The sequence below is a fragment of the Plecotus auritus genome (assembly GCF_963455305.1).
Source record: "Plecotus auritus genome assembly, chromosome: 4".
In the NCBI taxonomy this organism is placed as follows: domain Eukaryota; kingdom Metazoa; phylum Chordata; class Mammalia; order Chiroptera; family Vespertilionidae; genus Plecotus; species Plecotus auritus.
In genome coordinates, this window is record NC_137775.1 from 188,487,300 (window position 1) to 188,504,322 (window position 17,023).

The following is a 17,023-nucleotide window of genomic DNA, read 5'->3' on the forward strand; positions in this document are numbered from 1 at the left end:
ACCAGTCACCTGTGATCACGTGCTAACCATTCCCCAAACACTGTTTACAAGTAGTGACTCTTGGATTTACATATGTGGACGATAGTTGTAGATGTGTAATATTTATGTCAGTGCAATTACTACCATGTTTTCCCCAACCTATGGCCTATTCCCTAAAACTTATTTAAACTAACAGTGAATTAATAATGAAAAAAATAGCCTGTTGATTTAATTATAAGCAGATCTTGGTTAAAATCCCACTTTAGAATTAACATATGACATACGGACTTGAAATTTTGTCCATTAAATCCAAAAACCATGAAATCAAGGTCCAAAAGGAGGGTTTACTGTATTATCTTTTAAAACTTTTAGTTTTGACCAATGTTAATACATAAGTACGCACTGATGTTTGGTAAACAAGCTACTGTGATGATAATGAATTGTTATTAGCAACATATGCCCTTACCATGTATATGTTTTTGCTGTTGAGCCTCTGTTCCTGCAAGCTAATGAGTTTGCATCCACATTGGCAAGATGGCTGGTCCTTGTTTGGGATTAAATGGCTGATGAAACAGGAAAAAGAGACCAGGCATACAGAGGAGATGGGGTCAGAGGCTTCGTTTCCATCGGCACGAGCCCCCAATCCATGGGAGGGAAGAGGAAGAAACGCTTCATAAATACAGACTTGCATGCTGGCCATTTGCCTCCCTATCTATACAATTACAGACTCTCTTGTGCTAATATTATAACACTCAGCAGTTGGTGGTCAGCCTTACAGACACGAACACTGGAAAATCACCGGGGTAAAAAAAAATCAGACGTGGTGGATCTGGAGGGATTGTTTTTTCTCCCATTTCACTGAGAACGTTTTACGAAATAGTGACCCAATACTGATAAATGGGTTTCCTCACCCATGTGAACAGGAATGGGATCACTCAGGAGTTTTCAAGTAAAAAGGGCCGATGAGAAAGGTTTGATTGTGTGGAAGCACTGATAGAATCGGTCCTCCCCAGGAGAGAAGACAGTCCTCCTTCATGGACGTACAGATTAAATGACAAGCAAAGCAGTACCTGAGCAACGAGTGCTTTATTTTTACATTACAGAGTGCAGTCTGTCCCACCTGGCAGTCCCTGCGTGGTAGAAGCTGTCAATCACGATGTAATTCCTATCAGTATGTGGAGAATAGGTTTCTTCTGTTCCAGCTGATCAGTAAGTGACGTCACTCAAGCCATTGCGGTCACTTAGGTTCATTTGCACATTCTTCCAGCAGCAAGCACCGAAATCAAAACCCAGCCATCAACAGGATACGGATGCGGGGCAAAATCTCAGATACGCCCCCAAGCAGACAAATGAGAATACAACTTCCATATTCCCAAAGGTCGGCGTATTTTTTTTGGCATAAAACAACAGGATATTACAATTGACCACAAAATCAGGCGCCACTTAATACCGGTTAATGTTTTTAAACTCTCTTTAATCATCTTGGCGCGCTAGAGGGGCCCCGCAGGGCGTCCCCGTGTTGGTGGCCCCCTTCCTGCGCTGGTGGCCGAGGCGGCGGGAGAGCGGGTCACTGGTCTTCGCTCTGCACCGGCAGGCGCTCCGGGGGCAGCACGGACTGCAGCCTCTGCCAGCGCCCCGGGGGCCACAGGATGTGCGTCGCGTGAGCGTGCAGAAGCCCCAGGGAAACCTGCATGGGCGACACAGAGAAGCAGAAAGAAGAAATGATTTGGTCAGGGTCACCGTTCACATCTGGAAAACAGACCTCGATCCCGCGCGGCTCCTCCACGGACCGAGGATGAGGATGAGCAGACGCAGGAAGCGCTACCAGGGCCCTTTCTGGGCGCCCGACAACATGTAACAGGCTCTGCTCCTGCCGCCGCTGGGAGCAGGTGCTCATGGGGCTTCACTCTGCACATGGGGAGCCTAAGTTCAGGGAGACGCCAGAGCTGGTCCACAGCCACCCAGCTCCCAGGGTGGGCGCTGGTGCAGGGCCCGCTGTGCGCCCCAGCCTGCAGCCCCGCTGTGCGCCCCAGCCTGCAGCCCCGCTGTGCGCCCCAGCCTGCAGCCCGGCCCGCCCTCAGCAGCTGCGCGCACAGACCCCGAAGGACAGAGCCGGGCGACCTGCTCAGAATGTGCTGCGGAGTTCTCAGGTTTTCAGAGAGACCTGGGAACACATATATTTTGCCAACAACATTGCCCCACCTACTGGGCGAGCAGCAAGTTAGATGTGAGGCAAGGTGGGATGCCCCTGGGAATACACTGAGCAACACCACAGTGGGGACCCGGGAAAGGCGGCAAACAGAAGGAAAGCCGGCCAGGTGGGAGGGGAAGCGATGGAAAGGAATCAAGTATAGCCCGGCCAGTGTAGCTCAGTGGTTGAGCGTGGACCAGTGAACCAGGAGGTCACGGTTGGGTTCCCAGTCAGGGCACATGCCCGGGTTGCCACTGGGGGGCGTACAGGAGGCAGCCCATCCATGATTCTCTCTCACCATTGATGTTTCCATCTCTCTCTCCCTCTCCCTTCCTCTCTGAAACCAATAAAATTTTTTTTTAAAAAAGTATAAAGATCCTGGTAGATGGCAAAGAACCCCCATCAGCAGAGATGGACCAGAATGGAAGGGGAGGGAGCTTTTCTCAGAGGACTTCAGGCTGAGAGCTGAGAAGGAAGGAGCCCTTAAAGCAAGCATGTCAGACTCCCCGGGGGCGGATAAAGGAGGCATGCTGGTGAGTGACATGCGTGCCTTAAAGGGCTCGCTAGGGACACACCTGTGGTGTGGAGGAGAGCGTGGCACACCTGATTAAAGGGCCTGGGCAGGGCCTTCCATAGGTCTGCATTAGGGCCTGTCAAGCTATCTTTGCTGCCATCAGCTGTTCTAATGATATTTAGAAGCTTATAAAACACTCATGTTTCAGCACTTACTTATTGAGCACCAGTTATAAAGCAGAGGACACGTCTATATTATTTTCAAATGTTTTTTCCTATGAATTGAGTTCCATGGAGATTAACAAACATCATTTCTTTCATTGAAGTTACTTTATTGACTAGCATATTCATTCAAAAAATCACATCGCCCAGAGACTGGAAATAGCGGAATGTCAGGGGAGAGCCTCCAAAATGATAACCAGAAACGCCTTTTCTTTTTTAAAGAAAGCTTCACAACAACTTGGAATCCAGACGGAATAAACCCAAAGGGGACCAAGAGGCCCGTGGGACCAACAGAGAAAGTTTTCTTCGACTTGCCATGTTGAAAATCAAACCTATGTGAACCATGAAAACGTGGTACAGAAAATAGCTCTCTTCACCAAAATCACCAGTTACTCCCATGTGGCTGCATCCCTTCCTCAGAGCTGTGTGCTATGTGTGTTTGTACACATACACTTTTTTCTCAGCCCAGTGGAAGTTGTTGGCTTCGTGGTCAATTTATCTTTCAACATGTGTCTCCTAAGAAGTAAGGCTTTTCCCTCCATGAATACCATGTATCACATGCAAGATATTTAATACTGATGTGATATTGCTTAATATAGCCCTTGTTCAAATTTTTCCTATTGTCCCAATGTCTTCTCTGGATATTTTAGTTTTTAAATTCTTAATCAAGGATCACAGATTGTATCATCATTTTGCTTCAGTTTACATTTAGGTCATTTTGATCTGGAGCCCAGGTACCTTTTGTAATTAGTAATTAATCAGTAGGATTTTTTTCAATTACGGCTGACATATTAGTTTCAGATTTATAACATAGTGACGAGATATGTATATAACTTACAAAGTGATCACCCTGTTAAGTCTAGTAGCCATCTGACACCATTCATGGTTATTACAATATTATTGCCTATATTTCCTGTGCTGTATTTTACAGCCCTATCACTGTTTTTATAACTGGCAATTTGTAGTTCTTAATCCCCTTCACCCACCCCCAAACCTTCCTCCATCTGGTAACCATCAGTCTATTTTTTCATTTATTTTTTGAAGTTTCCACCTATAAGTGAAATCATATGGTATTTATCTTTTTCCGTCTGATTTATTTCACTTAGCATTATAGTCTCTAAGCCCGTCCATGTTTTTACAAATGACAAGGTTTCATTCTTTCTTATGGCTGAGTAATATACCATTGTATACATGTACACTTCTTTATCTATCTGTTTGTCTGCTGATGTTGCTTCCTTGGCTTGGTTTGTTTTCCTATTTTATCTTTCTGATAGTTCATTATCGGCATATAAAAATGCAACTGGTTTCTGCATACTAATAATTGTAAATAATGCTGCAGTGATCACAGGAGTGCATATAGTTTTTTGAATGTTTTTTAATGTCTATGGATGTATACCTGGAAGTAGAATTGCTGTGTCATATTATGGTTGCATTATTAATTTTTTTGGGTTACTGCATATTGGATAAATTAGTCATTTGTTTTCACTCAATCATGTTAATATAAAAATTTACATTGATTTATGAAAGTTTAACTATATTGCATACCTGGGATAATCCCCAATTGATGATATATTATCCTTTAATATATATATGTGTGTATATATACATATATACACACACACATATATATATGTTCCTAGAGGCCCGGTGCATGAAATTCGTGCACGGGTAAGGTCCCTAGGCCTGGCTGGCAATCAGGGCTGATTGGGACCTTCCAGCTGCCAGCCGGAGCCTTCCTTCATTCTGCGCCACCCCCTGGTGGTCAGCACACATCACAGCGAGCGATTGAACTCCCAATCGAACTCCTGAGGGGACACTTTGCATATTAGCCATATATATATATATAGACTAGAGGCCTGGTGCACAAAATTCATGCATGGGAGTGGGTCCCCTCAGCCCAGCCTGCACCTTCTCCAATCCAGGATCCCCTCAGAGGGGATCGGGCCTAAACCGGCAGTTGGACATCCCTCTCACAATAGGGACTGCTGGCTCCTAACTGCTCACCTGCCTGCCTGACTGATAGCCCCTAACTGCCCCCCCTGCCAGCCTGATCACCCCTAACTGCCCCCCTGCCAGCCTGATCACCCCTAACTGCCTCTGCCTGCCAGCCGATCACTCCTAACTGCCCCCCCCCCCGTTGGCCTGGTCACCCCACGCAGCCTGCTGTTCAGTCATTTGGTTGTCCCTCACTAATCCCCTTGCTGGCCTGGTCACCCCACACAGCCTGCTGTTCAGTCGTATGTCCGGTTGTTTTGGTGACGGCTCCTGGCTTTTTATATATTATAATAGGATTGGATTCAGTTTGCTAATATTTTCATAAGGGTTTTTGTGTCTATGTTTTATAGGAATACTGACTTGTACTTTTCTTTCCTTGTGATGTCCTTGTCTAGTCTTGATATCAAGTAATTCTTGCCTTTTCATATGAGTTAAGTATGCCTCCACCTCCTCCTTTTCATGTAGTGTTGTATTTAAAAATAACATGCAAGTCCAGAATTCAGTCCAGTTTACCAGCATAATTCCTGCTTTACTTCCCCACACATCCATCCCCCAGAGATGATTCCTTTTACTTATGTGTTTCAAAACCTCAGTGTGTAGCTCATTCATATTTTAAAATAGATCAATATACAAAATCAGTTTGCCTTGTAGAAATGATTGAGTGGAAGTATGAGCTATAAGAAGCAATGGGGAGCAAAAAAGTTCAAAATATTATAAAAAACAACATTGCATTGAGAAAATAAAACATAAGTCTTTGTGTGGTGAACACTACTGCTCATATAATGATAAGGTTTCAAAATAAAACTTGTAATGTATTGAAAATTGTATTGAATTGTAACAGAATTAGAAATTATAATTATAATTCTAAGTTATATAGAAAAGGATAGTTTTCTAATTGCTCCTAAACCCTAAAAATGTGTTTTTCCCTAGAAAGGTTTTAAGAGTAACTCCCTAAATTCTTAATATTCTCAATTGGTTTTAAAATTTATAAAGAAAAGAGTCAAATTAACTATATTAGCTAAATATGTATAGTGGGAAAATCACCAATTTAATGTGTTAATAACAACCTTCACATCCCTGAATAAGAAAAATCAAGCTTAAGATACTTCAGGTTGAATAATTACCCTCAGAAATATCACTCCTTCCTACAATTTCCAAGTTTTTCTTACAATAGCATCACACCTATTAAACAATGCAATTTTTCAATGCAATGTGTGAGTGTAAGCTATTCTCAGTAATATTTATAGTTCTCTTGTCCTAACTGCTTAGAGACTCTACCCTAACCAGCCTGATAGGTGGGGATTTCAGCACCACGGAGAGTTACCACTGCAACAGTGTTCCCTCAAACTGTCCCTACCTGAACTCAGGTTCCATAGTCATTAGACTATGAACTTTGACCCAGTTTGTCCAGTTTTTTTGTTGTAAATGTCAATGTCTATTCACTTAATTTCTTTGTACTTGGTTTCGCTAGACTAAGAACAAATTGCCTTTTTCAAGGAAAAGATAAGAAAGGAAGACTATCAGGAAAAGTAAACTCGGAAGTCTCTTGGGAAAAAAATTAAGTACTGGCGAGACTCATCTTTAGGTTAATTAACCACTTTGGAAGGTTATTGAGATTCTTCCCTCAGCCAGTTTGTCTAACACTGTTCCTCTGCCCTGCATTTCACACTTGGCTACTTACCACTGTTTACCCCAATTCCACAGCAGATGCCAAATCTGAGAAAACTTTCCAGTAAAGCATTTGCTTAGTAGATCAGATCAAATGTCTTCCTTTTGGGAAAAAAAGTTACCTTATTTTGTAATCTAATGATAAGTCAGTAGTCATTTTTACCTACTATCAGCTCATTGCTACTATTCCCATAAGAAATAGCCATAGAGAACTAAAGGAGATTAACTCAGGCACATACTTTCTGCTCCTCAGTAGTAGGAAGCACGAGGGATTCACAGTAGAAACTAGTTTAAAAAAAAAAAAACTGTAAATGTCTCCATCGCTGCTGGTCCCTCACCAAATATAATCAAGAGTTGGCTAAAACACCTCCAACACCTATCAAACATTATTTTCAGCAGTTGGTTGGGTTGAAGGAATGAGAGTTAAAAGGCTTCTCATAGGGTGTCAGGTGAATGGAAAGTAAATGGCTGGTAATGCCTTAAGACTGAGAAAAATAATGATGTGCTAGTTCCTGAAACTGGGAACCAAGAATAAGAAGTATTTAGAAATAGGGAATGAACCGTCGCAACAGATATCTGGAAAGAAGAGAGACTTAAGAGTCATAAGAACGTGAGGAATACAAGTTGAAGATTTGGGTTAGTCTGTCCAAGAGACCACTTGGAATGGAAAAGAAGGCAGAGGAGGGGATCCTACTGGCCGGCAATACAGAAAACCAACATTTGATAGATGAGGAGGTATCTTAGTAGACAAGAAAGACTCCATCTAAAATACAAAATATGCAGAGCGTAAGCTCTCAAAGGGCAGGCCCTGTATGTATCCACAGCACCTATGGCACGGCCTGGGACACAGTAGGTAAACGTTTGGGAAGTGAATGAATGGAACAGCCAGGAGAGCCGTGCTCTGAAAGCTAAATGCATAGAGCGTTTCAAGGGGGATGTCAGTTACGGCAGTATTAGATGGGACTCTTGGATTGGGTGATTCCAAAGTCATTAAAAGCCCTTATCCAGTTCAAGCTGCGGAGAGTGTGGGTGGTAGACCCCAAGTGGGAATGCACTGAGGAGCAAATGACTAAGATATCGAACACGGATTTCTCTTTCAAAAAGACCAGCTGAGAAGAGCAGGAATTATTAGTAGATAAACACAGAGGGGGAAGCATGACTGAGCACTCCCAGGTTCCTGGTGAAAGATGGTGATTTCTATACCTCTTACCTCTATGAACAGGTAAGAAGAGAGCAAACATGGGAACACTTCTCGGTGTGTGAGTAGGAAGTTTGAGGGCACTTCCTCCAATTTCTCCGCCGAAGTAGCAAAGTAACTACTGAGCATAATTAGCAACAAAGCCCCCTTTTTTAGCAGGGTTAGGATTAAAGTAGGAATTGTGAAGAAATTTGGGGCAAACCCTGGCCCCAGGCAGGGAATTTAACAGGGATCGCTGGGAAGAGCTGCCACTGTCCAACAAAGAGGAGATGTTGGATGTGCCACTCTGCTTCAGGGGCTGGGTTTTCTCCAGTGGCATTCAGCGGTCCTGGTCTAGAAACAAGGTGAATGGCAAGTTTAACCCAAGGCTGGAGGTTGGCAGGGAAGTATGAGAGAATGGATGGACGTTAGACTGCGTGGAGGGAGGAGGTGGTCATAGTTGAGATTTAAAAGGAAGGAGTGGGAGTCATTCAAGAGTATGTAGGCCTGGGGGGATGAGAGGGAGGGAGTGTGGGAGCCTCAAGGCTAAGAGATTACGGTCCTAAATCCCCTCCATCCAGTGCAAGAAAAGGGTCCAGAGCAGCCTTGGGCAAACTACGGCCCGCGGGCCGGATCCGGCTGTTCTATCCGGTTCTCTTGCTCTCCCCTCCGCTCCTTTACTTTGAATTTATATTAGTTCACACAAACACTCCATCCATGCTTTTGTTCCAGCCCTCCAGTCCAGTTTAAGAACCCATTGTGGCCCTCAAGTCAAAAAGTTTGCCCACCCCTGGTCCAGAGTAAAAGTCTGCCTGACCTGGATGTGGTCCCACAGAGACATCAGTCAGCTCAGGGGCTTCCATGGAGGGGTGGCCTAGTGCTTGGCAGGCCTTCCAGATACACCTGTCACCCGTCCAGTCTACTCACTGCCTGTGCCCGAGAACACGAAGATGGGGGGAAAGTCTGCCTCAGGAACCAGCGAGGTCAAAGCCCAGGAAACCAAATGACTATGACAAGGCTCAGCGAGTCAAAGCTGAGAGGTTCAAGACGAAGGCGACAGCTCTGAGTCCCACACACGGGACTGGGTCTGAGAGGAAGGAAGGAAGGAGGAGGCTGGGCTGGTTGCACACTGGCCTGCGTGCCTCTGACTCAGACCTGACGCTCCCTGGATGAGGCCACAGAATGCACACACGTGAAGGTGACATCCAGAGCACATGCTTTCGGCACGAGCTCTTTGAAGGCAATAATTTTATCGACTCATAATACACAACCAGGTGTCACAGGCAACGAACCAGGAATTTTGTTTTTAAATAGGTCATATAAAAGCTGTCAAGTTTTTACAAATGAAGTCACAGTACTCTGGGGAAAAAAAAAATCCAGCTTTTGCCCTAACCAAAAAGCCCATTTTGGCTCAGTGGATAGAGTGTTGTGTTGGCCTAGGGACTGAAGGGTCCCAGGTTCAATTCCGGTCAAGGGCACATGCCCAGGTTGCAGGCTCAATCCCCAGTAAGGGGTGTGTAGAAGGCAGTCAATCAATGATTCTCTCTCATCATTGATGTTTCTGTCTCTCTTTCCCTCTCCCTTCCTATCTGAAATCAATAAAAATATATATTGTTTAAAAATCCAGCTTCTCAAAATGCATCCTAACAGTTTTCTGCTCTGCAGTTGTACACACTAACGGGGGTGCTTTTAAGTCGGGGATGTTCATAAGCATAACCTTTTTGTGTGTCAGTAAAATGGAAGGTGCTTTCTTCTGCTCGAACATCTTTGAAGGAATGATGAAAGCAGCAGACCCTCATCTGCATTGTCAAACGACCTTGGTTGGTGGTGGTCGTGGAAAACAGCTTTCCTTGAGAAGGAGCCGCCAATTTGGCCAGATGACAGCAATGAGCGTCCATCGCGGGCTCCGGGCTCAGAAACACAGCGCTCTTCTATGCACTGTAAATCAATCCCCACCCTCCCAGGGCGCTCCTGCACTTCTGGCCAAAATAGCCAGTAAATCAAATCGGAGATGAAGTCTTTTTGGCTTAAACCAATTCAATACGTTCTTGCCTCTGACAGCTGGGGAACTCCAGAGTTATTTTACATCTCCGGGTTGGAACTCTCAGAGTCGCAATTTCAGATGACCGGCTACTCGCCAACTCAAATGCTGGGAACCTCATCGTGTCTGGGAAACGGGCTGTGCAGGGCCTGAGCGGACGGTCATCGGTGCCCGGGAAACTCACCGGGAAACTCACCGGAGAGGCCGCGTCAGGAGCCAAGAGCAAGACAGGGCCACAGTTTTCAGGGCTCCTGAGACTGGGATGAAGGTGTGGCCGTTAAGAAAAGGACACAGCCGAAACTGGTTTGGCTCAGTGGTAGAGCGTCAGCCTGCGGACTGAAGGGTCCCAGGTTCGATTCCGGTCAAGGGCATGTACTTTGGTTGCGGACACATCCCCAGGAGGGGGTGTGCAGGAGGCAGCTGATCAATGTTTCTCTCTCATCGATGTTTCTAACTCTCTATCCCTCTCCCTTCCTCTCTGTAAAAAATCAATAAAATATATTAAAAAAAAAAAAAAAGGACACAACAGAGATGTGTTCTGTTTTATTCTAGAAAGTCAGCGAAGGAGAGAGAGCAGAGCCCCAGCTGAGTCTGCTAATTCTTCCAACAAAACATCTATGTGAGTCGCCGCCCTTCTTCGCGGTGGCGGTAACAGGACGAGATGAAAAGGACCCGAAGGGATGAGCTAGAGCAGACACATACACACGTAGCCAGCGGGCAGCTGGCCCCACAGGGGACACGGTCACCGTTGCTTGCGATTGTGTAAGTAAGCACGGCTGTGTCCGTATTATCTTAAAATCATTTAAGGCCACGGGATGATTCACTCACATGCACCAAAGCGATGTAAACTGTGGACAATAAGATGTAATCTAGTTTTTGCTTTACTCCTCATGGCTGAGAATAGGATAGCGGTTGCGGCCAGAGCATGGGCAGGGCCAGGCCACTCCTTCCTTACGGAGCCGACTTGTAGTCGCTGCCTGCAACTCCTGGAAACTCAGTATTTACCCTGAATATTAATGAGATCTTTTTTTAAAATTTGTATTGATTTCCGAGAGGAAGGGAGAGGGAGAGAGAGATAGAAACATTGATGATGAGAGAGAATCATGGACCGGTTGCCTCCTGCACGCCCCACGCTGGGGATCGAGCTCGCAACCTGGGCAGGTGACCTGACTGGGAATTGAACCTGGGACCCTTCAGACCACAGGCTGATGCTCCATCCACTGAGCCAAACCGGCCAGGGCTATGAAATCTTTTAAGAGCATTCTCTTCCTGGTTATGACTGCTACTTCAAAATCGCAAAGAAATATTTTTGGATTGCTGCCACCCTGTTTTTCCAGAATAGGTGAAATTCCAACGTGAATCTCACTCACAGGTTCCTAAAAACACAGATTTCTCCTCTGTGGCTCTAGGTTGGTGACAACTGTAGGACCAAGTGGTGCTTTGGGGAGCCTAACCCCCCCCGTCTTGCTCTCAGCTGCCCGGCCCCCTCAAGACTGAGACACAATATGTAAAAAATAGTGTTTGTTACACAAAATCAGCTGCAGGGAGATTTCTCCTGCTTCCCTCCAATGGGAGCATGGCCCTCCATCCTTCCTGTGTCCAGTGACATTGCTGAGCAACAGTGCAAGATGCTGGTCAGATACACTGATTTGGGCATCAGACAGACTCTGACATGGACACCCCGCAGACAAGCTGAGTGGGACAGGCACCCCCTCTCTGTGAGGATAAGCTTGGAAACGTTTCACCTCCCTGAGTCTCAGGCTGTTCCGGTGGCCAATATCAGGAAATGAGGATTTCCGGTAAATGCAAATTCTGCTTAAAAACCAGGTGTCATCGGTTATGAATGGAAATGTGTTCTCCCCAAATTCCTGTGCTGAGGTCCTAACCCGGGACCTCAGCCTGGGGCTGGATTAGGACAGAGGGTTTTTCGAAAGGCAACTGCATTCAAGGGACGCCCTTTGGGGGCCCTCCTCCAATCTGACTGCGCCCCTGTAAGAGGAGGCGATTAGGCCGGCCAGGGGGACACCATGTGGGAAAGAACAAGAGAAGGGCACCTGCACCCCAGGAGAAGCTGGAGCGGAAACCCCCTGCCGGCACCTGCACCTCCACTCCAGCACCAGGAGCAGACACAGCCTGTGGTTCTGGCCGCCCCGTCTGCGAACTTGGTTCTGGCCCCTCCAGCAACCAATACACCGTCTATGGCTGAGCCGCCAGCAGAAGACCAGAAGAGGGCCCGCCGCCCCACAACCGCCGAGAGTGAGCTGACGGTAGAGAACGGTCCAGGCTCCAGGGCTGCCTGAGGTATCTTCTGAACACCGGCTTTCCCTCTGCCAGCAAAGAGTGGAGATCCTCGCTGTGGGCAGCGATTTAATCCGGCAAGTATCGACTGCGTTGTGACCACGTGGGGAAGCCTTGTGCTCACTGGTGAGGACTGTATGTGGGGCAGCAGATAAGGACAAGTGAGAAGGTATTTCAGACACCCTATAATACAGGGAGGGAGGGAGAGGGAGAGAGAGAGAGAGAGAGAGAGAGAGAGAGAGAGAGAGAGAGAGGAAGATCTACAACCATGAGATAAGGAGACATTAAAGTGCCATAATAAAGGGGTGGCCTGGGGTGTGGGAGCACAGCCGTGGCACATTGGTTTTAACGGGGTGCACTGATGAAGACTTATGGACACATTGGAGCTGGCACGTAAAAGATGAAGAGGATTTCAGTAGGCGAGAGAGAACCGAGCATTCCAGGATAAAGACAGGATAAAAATAATTGGGGGCACTTGGGAAACGGGCAAGGGAACTAAGACGAGGAAGCAGAAGAGGGAGAGGCTGGAGCAGCGGGGGTTTGAGCAGTGGGGTGAGGGGGGGGGCGCTAAGAACAAGTAGAATGAGCGGTGGGCGCAGCAGCAGGAGCGGCATTAGCCACAGTGGAACGAGGTACGCAGCTCCGGCTCCGCAGCACCCACTGTGCGCCCCGCAGCACCCACTGTGCGCCCCGCAGCACCCACTGTGTGCCAGGCGCGCAGGGAGCCTCCGCTGGCGACCTGGCTGATTCTCAGGAGCCGCGCTGGAAGAGGGGCACCTGCTGTTTTAGCCCCGAGGAGCCAGGTGCGTGAAGGTTAGGAAAGGAGCTGGACGTCACACAGGTAGTACGTGGTCACGTGGGGATTCACGCAGACCTCACTGACGCCTAACCATGTCCGCAACTCACGTGACTGTCTTCCCTTTGATACGAAAACCAGGAAACCATGCAGCCCCTCTTCTCCACGCCGTGGGACCCACTGTTCCTCTGCAGACAGGTGCTATACATGGTGATCAACGAGAAAAGGCATCCCAACTTCTGTCTCCAGAGTAAATGTCAGGAGTGTAAAAGGCAAACTCACACAAACAGCATGGCTCCGGGCAGGGCAGGCCTGCAGCCCTCTCTGCCAGGGCCTGCCTTCCGCGACAAGGGCACAGACCCTGACACAGCCAGGTTTTCCCAGGCTCCCAGCTGGGGTGGTTTAGTTAGGAGTCCTCGGAGGATAGGGGAGTGTGGGGCAGAGAAGTGTGTGGGGCAGAGAAGTGTGTGGGCAAAGCCTGTTCTGAAGAGCAAAGCTCTCCTGCACCGGCTCCCTGCTCAGGCCGCGCAGACCTGGATCGGCACAACCTGGGCCGGGGAAACGCTCAAGCTGGGAGCCCGCAACGGCTGCTCAGCTCTTCCTTAAAAGGGAGAGTCCCTCGTACCCAGATTGTTGCTGCCGTGCACTTGCTGGAATTTACCTAACCAGCCGTGGGCAAACTACGGCCCGCGGGCCGGATCTGGCTGTTCTATCCGGTTCTCTTGCTCTCCCCTCCGCTCCTTTACTTTGAATTTATATTAGTTCACACAAACACTCCATCCATGCTTTTGTTCCGGCCCTCCGGTCCAGTTTAAGAACCCATGGTGGCCCTCGAGTCAAAAAGTTTGCCCACCCAATGCATTTAAAACATATATATATATAGTTATTGACTTCAGAGAGGAGGGGAGAGGGAGAGAGAGATAGACACATCCATGATGAGAGAGAATCATGGGTCGGCTGCCTCCTGCACACCCCACACTGGGGAATGAGCCTGCATCTCGGGCATGTGCCCTGACTGGGAATCGAACTGTGACCTTTTGGTTCATAGGTTGATGCTCAAGCACTGAGCCATGCCAGCTGAGCAAAAATACACTTCTCTATAAGCAATAAAAAATGATGAAATGGCCCAGGCACCACAGCCTGGAGCACTGGGCCGCAGACGGGAGGTTGGAGTGCATAATGGGCGGGCTCTCGGGGTCGCCAACAGGGGTGAGCTACGCCTGTGTGGGAACAGCCCCTGCGGGCAAGGAAGACCACGGAAGTCACTCCAGCTAATGGATGTGCTCCAGGTGGTGAGTGCCACCCAGGACCCAAGTCCTTGATCCTAAGCTGGGAGGCGCCTGCCACCAGCACGCCTGCTCACAAGCAAATGCAAATCCACGTGCGTGGTGGTGTTGGGTTTACACTGTGAGATCAGCATGTTCCCTGGCCAAAGGGAATAAAGGTAACTGGCAATGACTCAGTCTGTGGGGTTAATTATTTTTCCCCTCTTAATGAAATTTTGCTGATTAGCAATTGGAGCAGTTCTCAAAAGTGACTGATGAAGAAAAGGACACAGTCCCTAGGTCTGGTGATATGTTTAATAAAACTTTTTCTGTAAAAAAAAAAGAAAGAAAATCCCCAATTAGTATATTAAGAGACACTAATTAGAACCCTTATTTTATAGCCTCTGGTGATGGCCATGGAGATGAATGAAGGACAAAACAGAGGTGATTAGAGAGACACTACGTAACGCTCAGCCATAATCTCCAGTGATTCTCACCCCTAAGAAGAGCTATTATGGGACAGTAAAAACAAGGGCTTTAAGAGGGAAATACTGCTTATGAGATATTTAGCAGAAACATTTGCAAATGTTTAGTAGAAAGAGCTTATACTTAGTTTATATGGATTATAAATACTTACTAAAGGATTTATGTTAAATTTGGAGACCTTTGCCCTGGCCAGTTTGGCTTGGTGGTTAGAGCACCAGCTCACAAATGGAAGGGTCTCAGGTTTAACTCACAGTCAAGGGCACATACCTGGGTTGCAGGCTCAATCCCTGGCCCAGGTTGGAGTGCGTGCAGGAGGCAACCAATAGATGTGTCTCCCATGAATGTTTCCCACTCTCTCTCTCCATCTTCCTCCCCTTTTCCTTCATCCCATTCTCTCTAAAAATCAATGGAAAAATGTCCTCGGGAGAGGATTAACAACAACAACAAGATTTTGAGGTCTTTGAGTAATATCTTTCCTAGTAATTTTCTATTCTTTATGTAATTCTTCTTACCAACACCTCCTTAAACTATTTAGAACACGTATGACATCTGAACTGATTTTGTGACTGTCAAGATTTAATTCCACGTTTAAGGCATAAACATATTTTGAGATTTATAACTCTAAAACAGATTTTGAGTGGTAACCATTTGTTTGCTCTGAATTTTTAGTGTAGTTTTCCATGTGAGATAGAAATAATCAACTTAGGAATTCACATCCATACTGGTACACGCATACACCTTTCTCCGTCTTCCACACACACGCACCGCATTCCTACCTAGGTTACGTAGGTAGAAGCTGAAAGGAAGCCACATGGTAGTGTTGTGCAGGCAGTTACATTAGTGACGATGTCTACTGTTCTTTATAGTTTTCTGTATTTTCCAAAATCCCCAGCACCAATGCATGTCCCATTTACATAATCACAACTCCATGACACTGCAAATCTGTCTCATTGAATGTGTTCTTGACAGAAAAATAGAAGTAGGTAGATTCTCAAAGTTAACAAACATTGAGTAGAGATCTATAGGTACACAGTGCGAGGCAACGGAGAGACACGAGGCCCCTGGGTCGGAGGAAGGGGAGTCTGGAGAACATTCGGTAGTCGGTTTCCTTCGTGGGACAGGAAACATCTAAATTATAATTCAGGTAGTAAGTATGCACACTGTAGTCACCATGCATTATCAAATAATGCACTGGAATCTAATACACAGCCGTCATAGCTATATTACTTAGAGACAATGTTCAGTGCTAAGTTAACGTCAAACAAAATTAGGTAAGCTGTGTGCTCAACGGTTATATTAAACAAGTGCCTCAAGTTCAACTTCAGACCAGAGCGCTTACAGCTGACTGCACTCCTATCAAGCAATGGTTTTATTTCAAAAAGCTGCCAAGACCAAGCTGCCATAGCACAGATAAGTCCCCGATGGAAACTTCCCAATAGATAGACACTGCAAGGGTCACCTGGGTTAACTTTCCGAGGGCAAATCCCATCTGATGTGATATTGCTAAACATCCCTGTGGCCTAAAGAATTTTCTCAAAAAACATCTACAAAGGGAGCGCGCAGGTATAGATTCTCCGTGCCGACCTGGGCCTTAGGAACACATCAGTGCACGCAGTACTTAAGAATCAAGTGGAAGATGCTTTTGTCAATACAAAGCCAGGCCACTGCATTAGAGGAAAACTCGGTGCTGTTTATTTCACTTCCATCGTGGGACCGTTCAAGGGCAAGTTCTAAAAGAATGATTCCCTGGAGCACTGGGGCCCCGGAGAAAAACAACAAGAAAACCAGATGACTTAGAGAAAAGTCTGAATATCTACTGGGATATTTTTGGATTATGTTGCAAATAGAGGCAAAGAGTACATTTTAAATTATATATATATATATTCTAGAAGCCCGGTGCATGAAATTTGTGCATGGGAGAGGGGGGGTTCCTCAGCCTGGCCTGCACCCTCTCACAATTCGGGACCACTGGCTCCTAACCACTCACCTGCCTGCCAACCTGATCACCCGTAACTGCCCTCCCCTGCCAGCCTGATCACCCGTAACTGCCCTCCCCTGCCAGCCTGATCACCCCTAATTGCCCTCCCCTGCCAGCCTGATCGCCCCTAACCACCTCTGTCTTGGCCCCCACCACTGTGGCTTTGTCCGGAAAGAAGGCAGGATGACCAGAAGATGTCTGGTCGACCCGATCTAATTAGCATATTACCCTTTTATTAGTATGCTAGAGGCCTGATGCATGAAATTCATGCAAGATTAGGCCTCCCTTCGCTGGCACCAGCTCTCCTCTAGCACCTGGGACCCGGACTTCCCTCTGGCCGCCAGCAGGCACCCAGGACCCGGGCTTCCCTCACAGCCCCATCTTTGTCCAGAAGGTTATCTGGAAGGACATCCG

At 46.9% G+C, this 17,023-nt stretch overlaps 1 protein-coding gene across 3 annotated transcripts in view; it reads right to left on the reverse strand.

Annotated features, from left to right (window-relative positions):
• Positions 1–1,047: 1,047 nt before the first annotated feature.
• The window catches only part of IMMP2L (inner mitochondrial membrane peptidase subunit 2), a 515,663-nt gene continuing 499,687 nt past the window's right edge, over positions 1,048–17,023 (reverse strand). For 2 of the 3 annotated variants that reach the window (XM_080665429.1, XM_080665428.1), the window contains one exon: positions 1,048–1,666. In XM_080665429.1, coding sequence (XP_080521555.1) covers positions 1,547–1,666 — 120 coding nt within the window. In that variant the 3' untranslated portion in view covers positions 1,048–1,546. The remainder of the gene's footprint in view (positions 1,667–17,023) is intronic. The other variant, XM_080665430.1, reaches the window with a different exon arrangement.